Source organism: Equus caballus, chromosome 29, assembly GCF_041296265.1.
Source record: "Equus caballus isolate H_3958 breed thoroughbred chromosome 29, TB-T2T, whole genome shotgun sequence".
Taxonomy (NCBI): Eukaryota; Metazoa; Chordata; class Mammalia; order Perissodactyla; family Equidae; genus Equus; species Equus caballus.
The window spans coordinates 24,404,765-24,424,580 of NC_091712.1; the positions used below are offsets into that span (position 1 = coordinate 24,404,765).

General features: G+C 39.5%; 1 protein-coding gene and 1 long non-coding RNA gene across 11 annotated transcripts in view; both read left to right on the top strand.

The window, feature by feature from the left end:
- The window catches only part of C29H10orf67 (chromosome 29 C10orf67 homolog), a 144,464-nt gene that overhangs the window by 27,307 nt on the left and 97,341 nt on the right, over positions 1-19,816 (top strand). For all 10 annotated transcript variants that reach the window (XM_023632273.2, XM_070255547.1, XM_070255544.1 and 7 more), the window contains one exon: positions 869-943. In XM_023632273.2, the coding sequence (XP_023488041.2) occupies positions 869-943 (75 nt within the window). The remainder of the gene's footprint in view (positions 1-868; positions 944-19,816) is intronic.
- On the top strand, positions 1,783-2,158 carry LOC138921466 (uncharacterized). Its single transcript, XR_011434065.1, has 2 exons — positions 1,783-1,916; positions 2,046-2,158. It is a non-coding gene; the product is annotated as an uncharacterized lncRNA (long non-coding RNA).

Here is a 19,816-nt window from a genome sequence, read left to right on the forward strand (position 1 = left end):
TCTATAGGAGCTAAAGACATGGAAAGTGCTACTTTGAGGAATTTCCTAAAATCTTTGATCAGGTTAGCATATTTACCTGTCATTAAGAACAGGCATTCCTGTTATTTCTCTGCTATACAACAAAAAACCCATCTGTTGTTGACCACACCATTCTAAGTTTCATGCTAAGCCTTCTAAATACATTTCCTCTTTCACTCCCTCAACAGTCCTAAAATGGAAATCCTGCTATTCCTGATCTACAGATAAGGAAACTGAGCTGTCAAGGTTAAGTCGCTTGGTAAGGTCAGACAGATAGTAAGTGGCACAACGATATGAAAATCCAATTCTGTCTGACTCTAAAGCCCATTTGTTGTTCACATTCCATGCTGGAATCAGAGTTGATATCAGAATCAAGGGTATTTTTATAATGTACTATCCTTCATTGGCATCCTAAACAGATAGGATCAAAAGATTTGATTAATCAGAAAAGGATTCTAGTTTATGGCTTAGCAGCTCTAGACTTCTTTTTATGAGTATGTCAAAAAGTACAAGGACCAGAGGAGGATGTGAATTACAAATAGGTTTTACTACTTTTAAAAGCAATTCGAGGAAGACACTAAAAAGAGTTTGATTTGTAAAATGAAATAAAATGTTCAAATTATCTGGATTTATTTTATCCATATGAGCTCTCTGTTGCTTTTGGTTAAGTATAAGTGAAAACAGAATGTGTCATAATAGCTGTAGTGCAGGAGAAATGGTTATAAATTGAAGTTTCGGAGAGATGGCGATGATTTGAATGATCGTTTTATACTGAGTCCCTCCCTACGAGGTATGAGAATTGTATTCAGAAGTACATTGTGGTGCTCATTGCATTTCCTTTTCATTTCAGAATGAGGATAGCATAAGAAAATGCTATAATCAGCAGTTGGCTGATGCCATAGCTGTCGTCAAAGGAATGTACAAGGTGAGTTTTCAGTGCTGTCATGGGCGAGGCTGGCTCTCTATCCTGGGAGTGCACAGCATGGGGCTCACCTGGGGCTCCCCGTCTGTGTTTTTAGCTTTGAAGATCTGTTCCCTCAAATTTTCACGTTACCAAAGAGGGATCAGGCCTAAGACTGCTCACACTCACTTCAAATTCACCAAAATAACACGTTATGGTGACAGTTACGACTCTCCAGGGACTGGGAAATTCCAATCTGGGATTTAAAGCACCTGAGCAAGTGACAAAGTAATCCCAAGTTTGTTTGGTGAGCATGTAGTTGGATAAAAGAAGCTCAAGTGGTCTCAAGAGAGAGCTCACCAGGTCTCTAGTAAATGCTGCTGAGCGATCTCTGACCCTCGATGACGTAATTTTTTTAAGGCCAGCGACACTTCTATCTGCCAGACATGGTGCTTCACTCTCATCAATAATGGGAGTGTTCTTGGTTTTTGATTATTTTTTAGGCTTAGTAAAGATCTTGTGCTTGCTTCTTTTAGTATTTATAACTATAATCTTGTCTTTCATTTCAGTATGCTTCCGTAAAGAAATATCTTCTATTTACAGCAAATTGGGCAGTGATTGCATACTTCTTTTCATAACACTGAACACATTTGTGTTTAATTACGTAATTGCTTGTTACGTGTCTCTGTCCTGTGCCAGACTGTAAGCCGTATGAGGGCAGGGATGTTGTCTGTCTTATTCACTGCTGTGCCCTGCCTGTTAGCACTGTGCCTGGTACGTCATTAGCAATCAGCTAATAATTGCTACATGAATGGATGGTTGCCTGTACCTGTGGCAGATACTGGTGACTCAACAGTCTTTCTCCCCTTCCTTTTTTTATTAGCAGAAGCACTTCTTATTATAGAAGCCAATATGCTAGATCTTTCTTTCCCAGCTTCCTTTTCAGCTGTGGCATAAGTGTGGGCAAGGTCAAGTCCCTGACCAATGGGACCTGAAGGTAAGCTGGCTGTGAGGTTTGGGGAGGAGGTTATTCTTTCTAATTAAGAGAGACTCATGGGAAGAAATCCCCTTCTTTTTCTTTGCTTGACATTGTTATGTTTCCTTCTGATGCTTGGGATTGCCACAGCCAACCTAAAACCAAGGACTGAGACATTCTGGATGTGCTAAGGATGGCAGAGTGGAAAGATGGAAAGCACTAGGATCCTTGATGACTCATTGAGCAACTGAAGTAACTCTGGACTCGCCCTGTGTCTGGCCCTTTTATTTCATGAGATAATAACCCCCTGAGTGTTTAAGTTACTGTTAGTTAGCTGTTCACTTACTTGCAGCTGAAACTATCCCAGGATTGGTTGCTCTGTCAACAATCTTGGTGACTCTGTCCCAAACTGTTTCCCAAGATGGCGGCAACACTATCTCCCACTCACCTGCTGTTCTGCAGTGTTACCTTGCTCCTCCCCCATCAAGAGCCGCAGCTGAGTCCCCTTCCCTGAATCTGCACTGGCCTCAGTGCCTTGCTTGTATGTATAGAATGTGGAGGAAGTGATGCTACAGGACTTCTGAGGCGAGGTCCAAAGAAGCCTTGCAACTTCATCCTTCTGTTCTTGGAATGTTTGCTCTCTGGATGCTCCCTCTCTGGATCCAGCTGCCGTGTTGTGAGAAGCTCAAGCCATTTGGAGGAGCTGCATGTGGGTACTGGGTCCACAGGCTCAAGTGAGCCCAGCTTTGAAGTCATCCAGCCCCCAGCCAGTTAGTCTTTCATCTGAGGCCCCAGGCATTGTGGAGCAGAGACAAGCCGTCCCACTACACCTGCCCTAATTCCCTGACCTACTGAGTTTGTGAGCATGATAAACAGTTATTGTTTTATGCTACTAAGTTTGGGGAAATGTATTATGCAGCAATAAATACACACCTGGAACAGTATCCTTACACTCACATCAATAAGCAATTTCTTAATTACATTTGTTGGCTAGATTACTTCCCCAGTAGTTCTGCCAGCACAGAATAGCATCATGGCTAGGAGTTGGTATAGGGTGTGTTTTAGAACAAGGATTCCAGAGTCAGACTACTTGGGTTCAAATCCTGGCTCTGCCACTTAATTGCTAGGTGACCTGAGGCAAAATACTGAGCCTCTCTGCCTCAGTTTCCTCACCTGTCAAATGAGAATGACAGTAGTACCCACCTCGCAGATTTGTTCTGAGGAGGAAATGAATTGACCCTTGTGAGGCACTCACAATAGTGCCTGGCATGTGCTAAGTGCCATCTAAGTGTTTGTTAAATAAATAAGCACTTTACATATTCATGGCACTCCTTGGTGTTGGTGTCTTTTTCTGCTCCTTTGTTATCCTGTGTTAGTATTTAGGCTTGTAGCTTTCTGTCCACTGACTGTAGATTTCAGATATAAGAAAATGCCCTTAAGATGTCTGTAATCATTATCAATATTTATTATGTTTCACCATGTGAAATTGCCATTTATGGAGCTCAAAGGGTGAAATATCAGCAGTTTCATATGGCTCCACCCAATAAGCATACTTATTTTAACAAATAAAAGGCAGCGACAAACTACATAAAATATTAGGCTATGATAACTTTTAGTAAAACAAATTCATCTTCAATTTAACCAACACATGTCGAGCGAATATTGTGCGTTACGATATACTGGACGCTGACATTACAAAGATGAGGGAGGGATGAACTGGGGGCAAGGAGATTATAAACAAATCCTAACAATATAATTTGTACAGTGCAGAGATAAACATATGTACCAGGAGTTATAGGAGCACCACAGAGGGAGCAGTTATTTCTGCTGGGGTACTTTGGGAAGGCCTCACAGAGGAGGTGATATCTGTGCTGAGTTGTAAAGTAAGTACTCAGCTGGTGGACAAGAAATGGAAGAGATTCTAGATAGACAGCAGAGTGTATATTAGGATATTTTTAGTGGTAAGTGATAGAAATCTAAGTCACACTAGATTAGCTAAAAGGAGAACTTATTGACTCATGCAATTGAAAAGTTAGATAGTAATGACTTCAGGAAAAGTTGGATCTAGGTCCTCAAATAATATTATCAAGAAACTGTCCATTCCCTGCTTTGCCTCCTTCTCTGATGGTTTATTTCCCAGGCAGATTCTCTCCACGTGAGAGCAAACTCAGAGAGAATATCTCTTTCTAAATAATCCCTACAAGAGTCTCGAGATGGACTCTGGCCGAGTTATTGTCCCTTCATGCCCACCCAAGCCAAGCCGTAGTCACATGGCTCATCCCAGGGAATAATATCAAGGAGAGGGTTTACCCAAATGGAAGAGAGGGTCTGGTACCTGCAGGAGGGCTGTTAGTCAAGCAAGTTAACTTCCCACTTCCAACAGCATGTGAAAAGGCAAGTAGGACCCAGTCAGAGAACCGCACACGGTCAGTGCTGCCAGCTGTTGCATTGCCCCATAGGGTAGCCACGAGCCATATGTGGCCAATGAAATTAAATTAAATTAAAAATTCAGTTCCTGGATTGCACTAGTCACAGATTACCCAGCAATATTCTGTGAAACTAAATAACTTAGGAGAATTAGGAAAGTTTGCACAGATATGTTTGATCTTATTATTTGTTTTATTTTTATATCTTTATTAATAATAGTAAAATAGCTCTGCTTTATTGGGTGCTTTCTTTGTGTTGGGCACCATACAAAGGGTTTAGATACATTATTTTATTCAGTCCTCACAATGAACAAGTAGCAAGAACTGGGCCCCAGATCGACTCTTCAGTTCCTGATGTGGCTCAGGGAGCGGTGTTGTTAACAACAGGAGCCATCTCACAGCTTCACAGTCCGACTTATGGTTCTTGCTAACTAGAAGTTATGCTGCCACAGAAGTGTCGTGCCGTATGGCTTATCCAAAATGTGGTTCCCAGAGATGAAGTCCAGTATCTTTTGCCTTGTTCAACCTCATGAAGTAAGCCTTCAAAGTTGGCACTAGTGTCCCCATTTGATAGTTCAGGAAACTGAGGCTCGGCGACATTTAGCACTCACTCAAGGTCACAGAGCTGGTCAGTGGTGAAGCTGGGAGTCCCGTTCCCATCTATGGCTCTGAAGTTCTTCTGTAGAGAATGGGAAATGCTTGAATTCTCTGAGCAGGAATAAGAGAGGTGCTTTCTTATCCTTTAGGCTGGTTACTCCTGGACAGTGGGAACAACACATGAGAGAAATGGAGACACAGACATGCGTTCTAGGAAGACAGAAACCACGAGGAGTCTTCTCAGTGCCTAGCACAGTGCTTGGGTTTTCATAAATGCTTACTGGAGGAAGACAGGAGGAAGAATGGGGAGATGAGCTTTATCTGTCCTTTAAGGCAGTGGGTTGGGTAATGGAGGGGAGGGAGAAAATGGAAGAAATTCTGCCCTAGATTAGAAGAATTAGAACATGGCACCGAATGCAACTTGTGGGGCCAGTTAGAATCCTAATTTGAACAAACCAACTGTTAAAAAAAAGTTTTGAGACACTTGGAGAAATTTTATTATGGACTAGTTATTAAACAATATTAAGAAACTCTGTTAATTTTGTTAGCATGGTACTGGCATTGTGATATGTTAAAAATAAAAAGAGTTCCTAATTATTAGAGATGAACTGTGAAATGTTTAGGGATCAACGACATGATGTCTAGGATTCCTGTAAAAATACATAAGCACAAAACGGGCAGATAAGTGGGAGGCAGACTATTATAGTTTTCCCTACTTTGGTGTATGTTTCATCATAAAAAAAGTAGACATGTTTGAAAAATGTAAGTTATTTCTTTAGCCCTCTTTCTTAAAGTCACCAGTGGTCTTATATGAGCTAAAGATGGACTCCAGGCTCCCTCACTTGGTCTGTGCCTACCAGACCTTCAGAGACCTGGCCCTGATCCCTGGGATCCCTGAGTTCTTTCTGCTGTAGCTTTTGAACCCTCAAATCTGCCGAGCGCATTCCTGTCGCAGAGTTAACGCCTGGAACCCTCTGGCCCCTATCTTCATATTGCAGCTCAAATGGTACCTCCGCAGGTCTCCTGGGACCCCCACTGCTCAAGGAGCCACCTTCCACTCCAGTCTCTCCCTAACCCATCAGCCCTTTTTATGGTCTTCAGAGCAGCTACTACTGCTAAAATTGCCCTGTTCAAGTTTATTTATTTACATGGTTCTGTTTCACCCCAGTAGAGTTCACGCTTTTAGAGAGCAGCAATCTTGGCTTTGCAGGTAGAGACGTAGTGGGTGCTAGATAAGCTTATGTTGCGAGGAGGAGCACATGAGGTAAATGGGCAAGGGCTTTCTAAGCAGGAGTCACTGCCCGGAGGCCATAAAGGAAAATTAGAGTAGCCATAAAATGAGAAAGTTCTGTACAAGAAAAGGAACTAAAAATAGTTTGAAGATAAATGGAGAACTGGGAAAATATTTGCAATAAAATATGCAGATAAGGTACTAATATCCCTAATATATTGAGAGCTCTTACCAATTATTAAGATAATGCTGAACCACCCAATAGAAAAATGAGCAAAATATATGAAAAGGAAATTAAAATAATAATATCCAAATGGCCAACAAACTTATAAAAAGATGCTCAATCTAATTAATAAACAAATGCAGGTGAAACAAAAAATAGTGCTTTTAACTATCAGATTGGCAGAAATTAAAAAGATTGATCTTGTCTAGTGTTGGCAAGGTGTGGGTAAATGGGCAAACACATATACTGTAAAAGCCCAAATTGGTACCATCATTTAGAAGAAAATTTAGCAAATTCTAGTAAAAATTTACACGTGCATTTATTTTGACCAAGCAATTCTACTTCTAGTAATCTATTCCACTAGCTAAAATGGATAAAAATACATATACGATAACTAGCAGCATCATAATCCAGGTTTTACTAGAAAGTAATGAAATAATACTGTTTAATGATGCAAATGATAGAAAAACACTCACCCATTTAAACTGAGGTATATTTATGTGTATATCCAAGATATATTTTAATTGAAAAAAATTCAACAGAACAATGCAATATTGTAAAATTTCATTTTGTGAAAAATGTAAGGCAAAAGTAATATATGCACATATTTACATATATGTATATATGAAAATATATGCAAAATATGTAAATATATGTGTGTGTATATTTAAGTCCAAAAGGATACTCTGGAGAATGGGGGAGAAAGAAAACACTTTTTAATTTGAAGTTTCTGTATTGTTTCAATTTTTATAACAATCATGCTTCACTTTTTTATAACCATCATGTGTTACTTTGTTATAAAAAGAAATACTGTTTTAGTTGCAGTGCATTTCTTTTTTTCCCTCCCTTTCTCTTTTTCCTTCTTTTCCTTGAAATTGACTTTTACCATGAATAAGGCAGTTGTCCTTCAAAGTCCCACATTCTGAATTTGTTTGTTTGCTTCCTCAAGAAGATGTCTGACTTGTTCCTCTGTTTTCCATATTTCCTATAAATTAGAATTTAGCTCTAAAATCTTGATTCAATTCAAGTTCAATTTTTATGCCTTTTGGCAAGAATGGTTTACAGGCAGGGCTTTTTAAAAGTAAACTTTTAATTGAAATATACTATACACACATAAAAGTGCATAGATTATAAGTCTACAAATCAAAATTTTTGTTTAAAAAATGCACATACCCAGAGAATCATCACCTAGATCAAGAATTAGAATGTTCTGGCACCCTGTGATGACCTCCTTCTCTCTAACAGTAACCACAATCTGACTTATGTCACCATAGATTTGTTTTGCCTATTTTTAAATTTTAATGTAAGTAAAATCATGGAATACCTGCTTCTTTGTGTCTGGCTTCTTTCATTCAGCTTTACATTGGTAAGATTTATCCATATTGTTGCAAGTAGCAGTAGTTTGTTCTTTTTCATCACTGTATAGTATTCTATTGTATCCATTCTATTGTAGACGGACCTTTGAGTTGTTCCCAGTTTTTGCCTGGTACAAGTATGGTGCTTCTACTATGAACATTCCTGTACGTGGTCTTTGACACATGTGCGTATGCATTTCTGTTGGGTATACGCTGGAGTAGAATTGCTAGATCACAGAGTAGGCACATTTTCAGTTTTAGTAGATACTACCACACTGTTTTCCAAAGTCATACCCGTTTATACTCCCTGCAGAGGTGTAGGAGAGTTCCAGCTGCTCCACGTCCTTACTTGGTTCTATGAGTATTTTAGATTTTAACTCTTCTCGTGAGTGTCTAGTATCTCTTTATGTCTGACTTGCATTTTCCAAAGATTACTACAGCTGCTGCAAGGAGAATGGATTATAGGAAGGCAAAGATAGAAACAGGAAGAACAGTGGAAGGTTCTTTTAGTAATCACTAGGAGATGATGGTGGCTTGGAAGAGGATGGTAGCAATGGAGACGGAGACAGAGAGAAGTGGAGGGGTTTGGGATATGTTTTAGAGGTAAAGCCAATGAGATTTGCCAATGGATTAGATGTGGGAGGGGAGTTAATGGGAGGAACCATGGATAGCTCTCAGCTTTTTGGCTTGAACAGCTGGGTGGATAGTTCCCACTACTGACTGGAGAAGTCTGGAGGAGGAAGAGATGTGAGAATCCAGGGTTTTGTTTATTAAGTTTAAGCTCCAAAAGGGCAGGAGGGAGATCTTGAGAAGGCCAAGCAAAACGATCCACAGCACAAGACGGGGAGCTGTTCTTAAGGACAACAGAGATTCTCCATCATTGAACAGAAGAGTTATGGGCAGAATTCTGTCCCCCCCCCCCCAAATTCATATATTGAAGTCCTAACCCCCAGTACCTCATAATGTGACCATTTTTGGAGATAGAGCTTTAAAGAGGTCCTATGTGTAGACTCTATGAGGTCATAAGGGTGGACTCTAGGAGATCCTGTCAGCGGACTCTAATCCAGTCTGATGGTGTCCTTATGAGAAGAGCGGATCAGGACACAGACATGGTCAGAAGGAAGACCATATGAAGACACAGGGAGAAGATGACCATCTACAAGCCAAGGGAGAGACCTCAGAAGAAACCGACCCTGCCGACACCTTGACCTCAAACTTCTAACCTCCAGAGCTGCGAGAAAATACATTTCTGCGGTTTGAGCACCCAGCCTGTGGAACTGTGTTATGCAGCCCTAGCACACTCATGCAAGAAGGGCGAGCAGAGTGCACGCGCAGCTGTAGGCGACTCTAGATTTGGCAGTGAGCGCGAGGCTGGCTTCGTCTTCTCAGGGAGGCAGGGGCACCCTCACCACTGAATCTGGAAAAGGGGGAGGAAGTGAGGGAGAGAAGAGAAGAGCAGAAAATAGTCTGCATTTAAAAATCATGTTTATGTTTTAAGTCTGCTTTGCACATGTTGTTTGAGTCTTATTTAATATGTAGACTATTAACTTCTTACAGATAAATATCTAGCTTCTATAAAGTACCTGAGTGTATAATAATTTTATCACTTCTAAATTGCCTTTATTAATTTTTGAATACGGAAAGAATATTTATAAAATGTATAGGGTGTAAAGAATCATGGCACACCAAATACCCAGTGACAACTGCTCTATTTAAGGAAAAGAACATTAACAGTGTCTTTGAAATCCTCGCTACACCCCTCCCCAATCCCGTCTCTGCTGCTCTCCACGCCCAGAGGTAGCCATGATCAGGAATTGTGCGCTTGATAATCCCCCCTTTTTTTTTATTTTTTGCACTTAAATTTTTATTCCCAAATAAAATAATATTAAATATACATTTTGAACTTTATGTATATATATATATAAAGTAATGTTGTATGTGTGTGTTCTTCTTGTCTTTTGTTCTGAAATTATGTTCCAGAGATTCATACTTCTTGATATATACACTTATCATTCATTCATTTTCACTGCTGTATAAGATTCCACAGCATAATTATTCCACAATATTTTTATCTGTCATTGTAATACTTTTTCCCTGTTACGGTTTTGTTCTGAGTGTTCTTGTACTGTCTTGTGTGCACATGTGCCAGAGTGATTTTAAGGTATATTTCTAAGAGTGGAATTGTTAGGAAGAGGGTATGTGTATTTCCATATTTACAAGAAAATGTCAGTCTTCTAACTGATTGAATAAAAGACATTGCCTTCGGCAGTATATAAAAATATGTTACTCTGCCTCTTCATTGTGGCTTAATATTATCAGACTTTTTAATTTTTGTTGATCTCATAGACATGAAATTGTATTTCATTGTGTCTTTGATTTGAGTTTCCTTGATTATTAATAAGATTAACCACTTTTTCATACATGTACTGATCATTCAGTTTTCCTGTGAAGTGCCTATTCAAGTTTTTTGTTGTTGTTGTTATTTGTTTTCTTATTGATTAATATGAGTGTTCTTAAAAACATGTGTTGATGGAAAATAACCAGTAACCATTCCACAGATGAGAGATAAGGTGAGTTTTACTTGAGGCAGAGAGAGGATTATAATCTGGGAAGGCAGTTTCCACAAAGGAAGAAAGAGTGGTTTTCAGTACATTCTTATATATTTTTAGAACAAAGAACATACATTAAACACACCCCGGATATATATTCATCAAAGTTTCAAAGAGGTATTCATTAGCAAATTAGCAGGTCGACATGACCCTGATGTCGGGAAAGGGACCAATGGGGCGTTATCAATAGGGGAAATACGCATTCTTATCTTAAGGGAGTCCAGTCTTTAATGGTTAAAGCAGATGTGCAACGTTTGTGTGATAGGCCAGAAGTCAGTCCTCTTCAGTTCAGGCCAAATCAGTTTTGAACCAGAAGTGACCCCGTATACCTCAATATGTGAAAGTCTCTCGTCACTTATTATCGACACTCATCTTTTATTTGTTGTTATGTGTTGCATACATCTTCTCTTGAAATATTCTTTCCATTTTTTATAGTGTTTTTTGATGAACCAAAGGTTTTTTTTTTTAAATATTAATGTAGTCAAACTTTAGTCTTTTCCTCATGATTTCCACATTCTGTGTTTTGTTTTAAAAATGCTGCTATATCTTAAAGTCTTCTAAAAATTTTATATTATTATCTTTCACATTCAGGTCTTTAATCCCCTGAAATTGATTTTTAGTATTGGTGTGAAGGAGGGGTTCATTTTTTTTGTCATAAGGATACCCAAAGGTCACAAGATAGTGTATTGAAAATAACCTGTCATATGTTAGGTTTCCATGTATATGTGTAGGTCAGATTTGGGGTATTTTTTATTCCATTAGTTATATTATCTATCCTTATGGATGTAAGGGAGCAGAATTTGCATGGCTTTACTATTTTTAAGAACAAAAGACTCAGGAAGAAAACTTGACCTTCTCCCTAAGTGCCTAAAAGAATCTTAGAAGCCCTGTTTCAGGAAGGAGCTATCACCATAGATAACTATAGTATTATATGTTAAATATGGTGTCATACTATGATATGAACTAGAGAGGAACCTGGCAAGGCCCTTTTGATCAAAGTTCTCCCCATGTCCCATTGTCTTTGCAAGGCATAGCAAACCTTTGTTTACCAAACACTTGCTTTTGCATCTCCATGTGAATTGCCTTTGTTGGGGGAGGAAGACATTTCCTCTACCAACTCTAGGTCCTTCTGGCCAGACAACAAATTAAATTCACAATGAGACAGAATAACAGGAGAAAATTAAACCAAGCTTTATAACATGTATACATGGGAGAGACCCAGAAAACCTGAGCAACTCTCCAAAATGGTGGAGGTTCTCATCTTAAATACCATCTTCAGTTACAAAGGAGGATGTTTGGGGTGGGGGAAGTCAGTTATGACTCACCACTCTTGCTTCCACTGGACCCTGCAGGCAGAGATCCGGGAGACTGACATGATAATAACTCTTACCTCTTGCCAGCTCTTGTCAGGGGTCCAGGATCTCTCAGCTGCAGCAGTCCAGGAGTGAGCAGTGTCCAGCCAGTGAAATTTTATCCAGTCCAAGTCACCAAACTGTAGGGGGAGGAAGACATTTCCTCTACCCACTCTGGGTCCTTCTGGCTGCACAACTAATTAAATTGACAGGAGACAGAATAACAGGAGAAAATTAAACAAAGCTTTGTAGCATGTGTACACGGGAGAGACCCAGAAAAACTGAGCAACTCCCCAAAAGATGCTCCTATCACCTTTATCACTCAGGAAATTGCAAGGGTTTTAGGAGCTCTGTGTCAGGAACCAGGGACAAGGATCAAATGTCTTCCTATGATACCACACCCATACGGAGTCTTCCAATACTGTACAGAATATAGTTCTCCATTTCCTTATGTCTTTTTTAATGGCTTTTAATAACATTTTGCAAGTAAATCCATAAAGGTATATTTTTTTTTCAAAAGAAAGCTTCAGCGCATGGTTGTATATCCCAGTTGTTAGTTTTGTTCTCTGTGTGAGCCACCACCACAGTGTGACAACTGACAGAGGGGTGATGTGATTCCATGACCCGGAAATGAACCTGGGCCATAGCTGTTAGAGTGCCAAATCTTTACCACTAGACCAGCAGGGCCAGCTCCAAGAAGACTTTTCATAGTTTTATTACACTTATTCCTGGATACCTTTCTTGATGATCTGGTAAATGATACCTTTTCAAAATTACATTTTATGACTATTTATTACTGGGGTATAGAAATGCAGTTGCTTAGTATATATTGATTTTGTAACCAGCAATCTTACTAAATGCTTGTATTTATTTTAATAATTTATCTATAGAGTCTTTGAGACTTTCTATGTAAACAGTTTTATTGAGAATAATTGTATTTTTGTTACTTCATTTTTCTTCCTTACACCATTTCTTCATTCATTCATTCATTTTTGCTTCCTGCATGGGTGATGCATCCAGTACAATGTTCAATAGGAGTGACGATAGCAAGCATCCTTATTTATATCTAATCTTACAGGGACCCAATACAATGTTTCAACATTACACGTAATGCTTGCTGTAGATACTATCAGGCTATTTCTCTTGCTAGGACACTTTTTAAAGAAATCATGAATGCATTTCAATTGTATAAAATGTAGGTTTTATGCATCTACTGAAAGGCCATATGATTTTTCCCTTAATCTATTAATGTGGTGAAATTAATTGATTTTTAATGTTAAATCAACCTTTCTTTGTATAAGCCAAATTTAGTTATGATATAGATATATATTTTTAAAAATTTGTTGTTGAATTTAATGTATTAATATTTTGCTTAGGATATTTTCAATCTCCATGCATCAGTGAGATGATTTGCACTTTTCTTTTTTGTCCTGTCCTTGTTGGGTTTTGTATCAGGGTTACGCTATCTTCATGAAATGAGTTGAGAATGTTGTCCCTATTTTGTTCCCTAGGAGCATTTGTGTAAGATTGGAAATATTTCTTCCTTAAATATTTAGAATCACCAGAGAAGCCATCTGGACCTGGAAGAGTTGACTGATTGATCAACATCTTTTACATTCCTCATTCAACTTCCTTAACGATTATAAGACTATTCGGGTTTTCTATTCCTTTTGAGCCAGATATAGTGAGATATTTGTCTAACCCTTGTCCTTTTCATTTAAACTAAAAAATTGTTGGCTTAATGATATATATCTATTGTTCTCATGTAAAAATTTTAATCCTCTATTTTTAGCCTCACTAGATGACTTTATTATCATTTTATCTATTTTCATTGAGTTTTTAAATATCACCTAGAATGTTTTTATGACTAGGAGTTCTGCTTGACACTCTATGCTTGGTTATTTTTTATGGCTCTTGCTCTTTACTGGTAGTTTCAGTCCTGTTATTTCTATAAACATATTTAAATATACTCGATTTATAGTCTGTGTTTCACAATTTCCATATCTTCCATCTCTGAGGGTCTGACAAGTGCTGGCTGTCACTCATGATATGTCATTTACTTTCGGGTTTCATGATTTTTGACTGTGAGCTCATATTTCTGTGGGAATTCTTTGAGGCCTGGAAGAGAAATGAGTTTCTGTAGAGAAGATTTATGTTCATTTCTGTGAGGCTCCTGGGTCTGTGACCATTTTAACCTAATTCTCAAGCTTGAGGTTTTTTAGACCACCCAGATACGTGAATTTGGGCCACAAAACTGTGTGGGCCATCTTGTGCTTATAAAGCTCAGAAGAGATTTTTTCCCTTTCTCTGTCCTTAGAGCCAAGTTTCCACACAGGAGGCAATTCCACTTTCATTGGGGTGGGAGGGGGTGCAGGGAGCAACGCAGTTACTTCCAGTTTGTTCTTACACTGAAGGGGGGCCCTTTGGTGTCTCAACCTTAACGGGTACTCTCCTATTATTTAGAGTTGCTTCATTGAGGAGGACCTGGGTGATGTCTCTTCTCTGTGCCCTGCACAGAGGTGTAAACCAAAGTTCAGCCTTACCTGGTGTAGCAATACCCTGGAGTGAAGACCACTTCAGTGTGCTGCATACTTTTCCAGATTTTTGCATTCACTTAATTTGGGCCCAAATAGTCCTTCCTTTATCAGCTTATATGTACATTTCACCTGTCTTATCCAGAATTTTTGCTGTTTACAGTGGGAAAGTAAGTCAGAATTCCACGATTTTTTTGAACACGATTTCCTAATCCTTGTGTCGTCAACAATTTCTGGGACACTGATATATTTCTAGTATGTATCAAATTCTCAAAAAATATGGCAGAATAAGTGACTATCACTCTTTACATATACATTTTTTTTACTTCTGGGAGTAGAAAGTCCTAAAACGATTAAATGCTTAATATTCATCAGTTTTTCATAAATGTGCTCGTTAAATATGCTTAGCCAACAGTTATTAATTGTGGTTAGTTGGTTTATCCAATTAAATAATTATTTTAATGTTACAAAAGCCATTATTTGAATCTTTGCTTTGGCTTGCTGGCATCGCTTTGATCCATGACCTCAGACAGCCTTCCTAATCCTGGCCACCCAGTTTGTTAAGGCTTAGTCATAAGAAGGAACAGAAGAGTGTTGAGAAAACAACACAAGTATACACATTTGGTTAAGAGGTAACTTTTGCTGGCGTGAATGACTCTCTGCTGCCCTCTGGAGACCAGTTAAGGAAACAGGTACAAGTACTTTTTCAGCTACGGAGCAAGTTTTTAAATCTATGTGACATTTTTTGTTGTTGTTAAATGTTGGCTCTGAGCTAACATCTGTTGCCAATCTTCTTTTTCTTCTTCTTCTTCTTCTCCCCAGAGCCCCCCAGTACGTAGTTGTATATCCTAGTTGTAGGTCCTTCTGGTTGTGCTGTGTGGGACACTGCATCAGCATGGCCGGATGAGCGGTGCTAGGTCCCCACCCAGTATTCGAATTAGCGAAACCTGGGGCCGCCAAAGCAGAGTGCATGAACAAATAATAAGCAATTTTTCCAATATCATTCATTGAAGATCTTTTCCTTTTCCTTTGATTTATGATGTTTCTCTCATGTTAAAAGATAAATTGAGGCTTATTAAAAATTTTAAGAGGGGCCTGCCTGGTTGCATGGTGGTTAAGTTCTTGTTCTCTGCTTTGGCAGCCTGCAGTTTGCAGGTTCAGATCCTGGGCATGGACCTACACACCACTCAACAAGCCATACTGTGGTGGCATCCCACGTATAAAATAGAGGAAAATTGGCACAGATATTAGCTTAGGGACAATCTTCCTCAAGCAAAAAAGAGGAAGATTGGCAATGGATGTTAGCTCAGGGCCAATCTTCCTCACCACAAAAAAAAAAAATCAAGATTTATTTGAGAAAAAATCAATTTGAATCAGGCGATGCCAAACTGGGGGTTAGGAGTGCTCCGCTGACAAGAGCTGGGGAAGAAACTTTTATGGAGAAAAAGGCAGAAGCAAAGCAAGGAAAATATTTGGCTTTAGCTTAAGTGTTTGCCTTATTTGGAAAAACCTAGTTGGCTGTTTGTGTCCTTAGGTTTTGCTTTCCTAACCTTGAGGCTTTTGTAGGTTTTGGTTTGCTTATGCAGACTGTTAAGGTAGTAAGCCATCTCAGTGATGGCCTCCTTTTTCATTAACTTAACTCATCATTTCAAGGCAATCCCTGCTATTTTGTGGCTCTATGTTAAGATTATCTATATAGTGGCTCTCCATTGCTTTTCTGTATTTATATTTTTAACATTATAATACGTTTTAGTGTCTGGGACATTTTGGTGTGAAATCCATTGATTTTTATAAATACTCTATCCAACCACTTTGTGGATAGATTTCCAGATGCGGAATTATCAGATCTCATTTGAACAGTTCTTGGTTGATTAATTTGTATTTCTAAGTATATACACATACTACCTGAAAATGGTAATATTCACAGCTTAATTTCTTAGATGTATATCACTTTTTTACACTAGACGGAAGTTGCAGATTAATATTAAATAGGAACAAAAGTGATCATTCTTTCATTTTTACTGAATTTGATGTGAATCCTACTAGTAATTCATCATTAAGTGTAATAATGGGCTTTTGTTTGGAATAGTTTATTGGAGCCATCCCTTGGTGGAGCAGCTGGATGGAATGAAGTCAGACTAGTTAGTCCGTTGAGATGGGCTGTTAGTAGAAATGTAATGAACCTACAGTCTTGGTGCATGGGGCAAGAAAGTATGGAATATACATCTGTGAGGGAAGGCCAAAATTGCACCAGAAAAGTAGGTCAAAAAAGGTTAACAAAGCCAGAGGGACTTGAGTTTGATGTTAAGTGTGTATAGCCAAACGGGGATCCGGGAACCAGAGAAGATTAATGTAAGAAAAAGCAGGCTGGAATGGATGAAGCAGAAGTGACCAAACTCCTGAGGGTGGCTTCTTAGATGCTCCAACCACAGCGTTTCTTAGATTAATCAGGTCCCTTTACAGAGGCCCACCTGGGATGGATCCTGCCCCTCGTCCCTTCGAGGGGAGGGTCTGGGTGTTTCCTTGCCTTGTCAAGCGGAAGAGTCAAATGTGTACAAGAAGAAAGGAGCAGAAATGGGGTGGGGACACAGTCCTTTGGCACTGATGCGTCAGGAAAGCCAATAACCAGCCTTACACTCCACATGATGAAGGTAGCTCCTGGCAGAGGGGAGAGTCCTGTAACTTTTGTGCAACTGAAGAGTCTGAGTCAGCCTAAGACAAGGCTCTTTGCAGAGGAGCATCAAGGTGAAGTTGAGATGAAGGCTGACAGCCTGGTGGAGGTGATTCTCGGTTCAGACTCGTGAGCATGGAAGATCATGGCATTCCGCTGTAGCATTTGGAAGATGCTCATTTCCTGTGCCGTACTGCATTTACTCGGATGCTTCTTTAGATGATGTTCTCCCAGGTCTCTGAAGGACAATTTTAGAATCTTGGCAGCTCTATTCTATTCTCCATCTTAACTGGATGTTGAAGATTTTTTTTATGGAGGGTCATTTGTGATGGGCCCAGAATTGTGCATACGAATGTTTACAGAACAGATGCTGCTGTGTCCTTGCAGCGCTCTTCATGGAGAAGACATCCCTTTGGGTGACAGGGTAAGGGGAGGAGAATATTTCCCACTGTTCATAAGCATCAGGCACATCCCTACCCCCAGAGTACTTGAAATATAACCATCAGAATTTCATTGCCTTGCATCAAAGCACCGCCCTCTCCTTTATCAACAGAGAGCTGATGAAGGAAGTCACTACCTTCTTAGTGGGTGTTCTTTTTTCTGTGAGAAAAATCTGGGATAGACAAAGGACCCTTAGAGAACTGAGTGTTGGGGAGAGTTCAGAGGAGAAGAGGGGGATGGAGAGGTGTTTAAATTGAGGAAAGGATACAGAGGTGTCAAGAGGGCCCTGGATAAGCTTTGCGTCCACTGTTCTGCAGACCCGGTCTGCTTGGACCTAACGTGAGACTAGAGCTCCCGTTAGTTATTCTTTTGTCTTAGGTGGCATGAGTGATGGGCATTAGTATAGAAACGTGAGTGATGATGCTCAGGGAAACTTTCTCCTTTTCCCTGGCAGATAATTCATGATAATGAGAGCAGTCGTCACTTACTGCATTATTTACTACAGCCCAGGCACTACGCAAAGTGTTTCGTGTGCCTCACCATAATCATTCCATTTCAACAGAAAGACAAAAAAGACTAGAGTGAAATTCAAATGGATTACAGAAAAATGCAAATTGCTATGTCTAAGTTTTTATCTCAACGCTCTCCTTTTCGACGTGACTGTGATCGGCCTTCAGGAGAAAAGATGAATGGAACTAATTCCCCTTCCGCAGATTCTCGCTCAGATTTTTTAAGAAAATGCTGATATTCATATTTCTCCCCTCTGGCTAAGCCCCCAGCTCCTTAAGTGGTTCTCACATGAGGAGAATTCCAGACTCCTCAGCATCCTGTTTTAAGCATCCCTCTTAAAAGATCCTCTTAAAGCATCCTCGTAACACGTGGGATAAGTATGTAACCCAAACCACCACAAGTATCGCCCTGGTGACTGAGAAAACTCAAGCCCTGGGGCACTGGGGCCGCTCTGGGCCTATTGGTTAAGTTCATGTGCTCCACAGGCCGCTGGTTCAGATCCTGGACGGGGACCTATGCACTGCTCATCAGGCCATGCTGTGGTCGTATCCCACATAGAAGAAATAGAATGACTTCAACTAGGATATACAACGATGTACTGGGAAGCTGTGGGGAGGAGAAGAAAAGAAAAAGATTGGCAGCAGATGTTACCTCAGGGCCAATCTTTAAAAAAGAAATAAAACAACCCTGGGGCACAAAGAAAAGTGAGCACTCCTTATTCTGGTGACAGGCTGTGGGGACAGGGAGAGGTAGGCTGAAGCAGATTCTGGCCATGTATGTTTTTATATTTATTTTTCATAAAATTGAAATAGTGCTATTAATAATATTATTTATTTTTAATTAATCTTTTTTTTTAAGGAAGATTGGCCCTGAGCTAACATCCGCTGCCAATCCTCCTCTTTTTGCTGAGGAAGATTGGCCCTGAGCTAACACCCAGGCTCATCTTCCTCTATTTTATATGTGAGACACCTGCCGCAGCATGGCTTGATAAGTGGTGCATATATCCACTCCTGGGATTTGAACCAGCGAATCCTGGGCCACCAAAGTGGAGTGCGCAAACTTAACTGCTGTGCCACCAAGCTGGCCCTAATAATATTTATTTTTAAATATTAGGATTCATAGGTACTTTTAAAATAGTAAACTAAGTATACGCTATATTTCAAATACAAATTCTATGAACATATCTAAAACAACAAATGCAAACAAAAATAAACATCAAACTCATAGTTCTAATATAAATTACCAGCAAATTAAATGGCACTCAAAAAGTAATAAACTGGGCCAGCCCAGTGGTGTAGTGGTTAAGGTTGCATGCTCCACTTCAATGGCCTAGGGTTCACTGGTGCAGACCTACACACTGCTCATCAAGCCATGCTGTGGCAGCATCCCACACACAAAATAGAGGAAGACTGGCACAGATGTTAGCTCAGGGCCAATCTTCCTCACCAAAAACCAAAAAAAAAAACAAAGTAATACACCAAATAATAGTAATAATAATAAACTGTGCTACATAAGATGGAAGAAAATGTAATCACGAAAATGTGATCATTTTATCTGACCTTTTAAAAATGTGCAATCTTATGGCAGAGGCTATGCATGTGTGGGGGCAGGGGGTACTTGGGAAATCTCTGTACTTTCTTCTCAATTTTATTGTGAATTTAAAACTGCTCTTAAGAAAGTCTTTAAAAAAAATATGATCTTGAAAAAACTAAACAGGTGTCAATTTATCAGCATCAAGCCACAGGAAATTTTTGTACAAAGCTCTCTTTCTGACTGGCAGTAATTGGCAGGATGGAACACTGCTATGAGTTAACTTCAGATACTTTCTCACGATGTCTTTATCATCAAATAATCCCACATCTCTTCTTTGACACTTTTGAAGAGATCATTGCAAACGACTCTGTTCGTTTTGCAGGGACCGCCACCTTTTTATGGATAGCAAGTAGCGGTGTTTGTTTCAAGGAAAGCATTT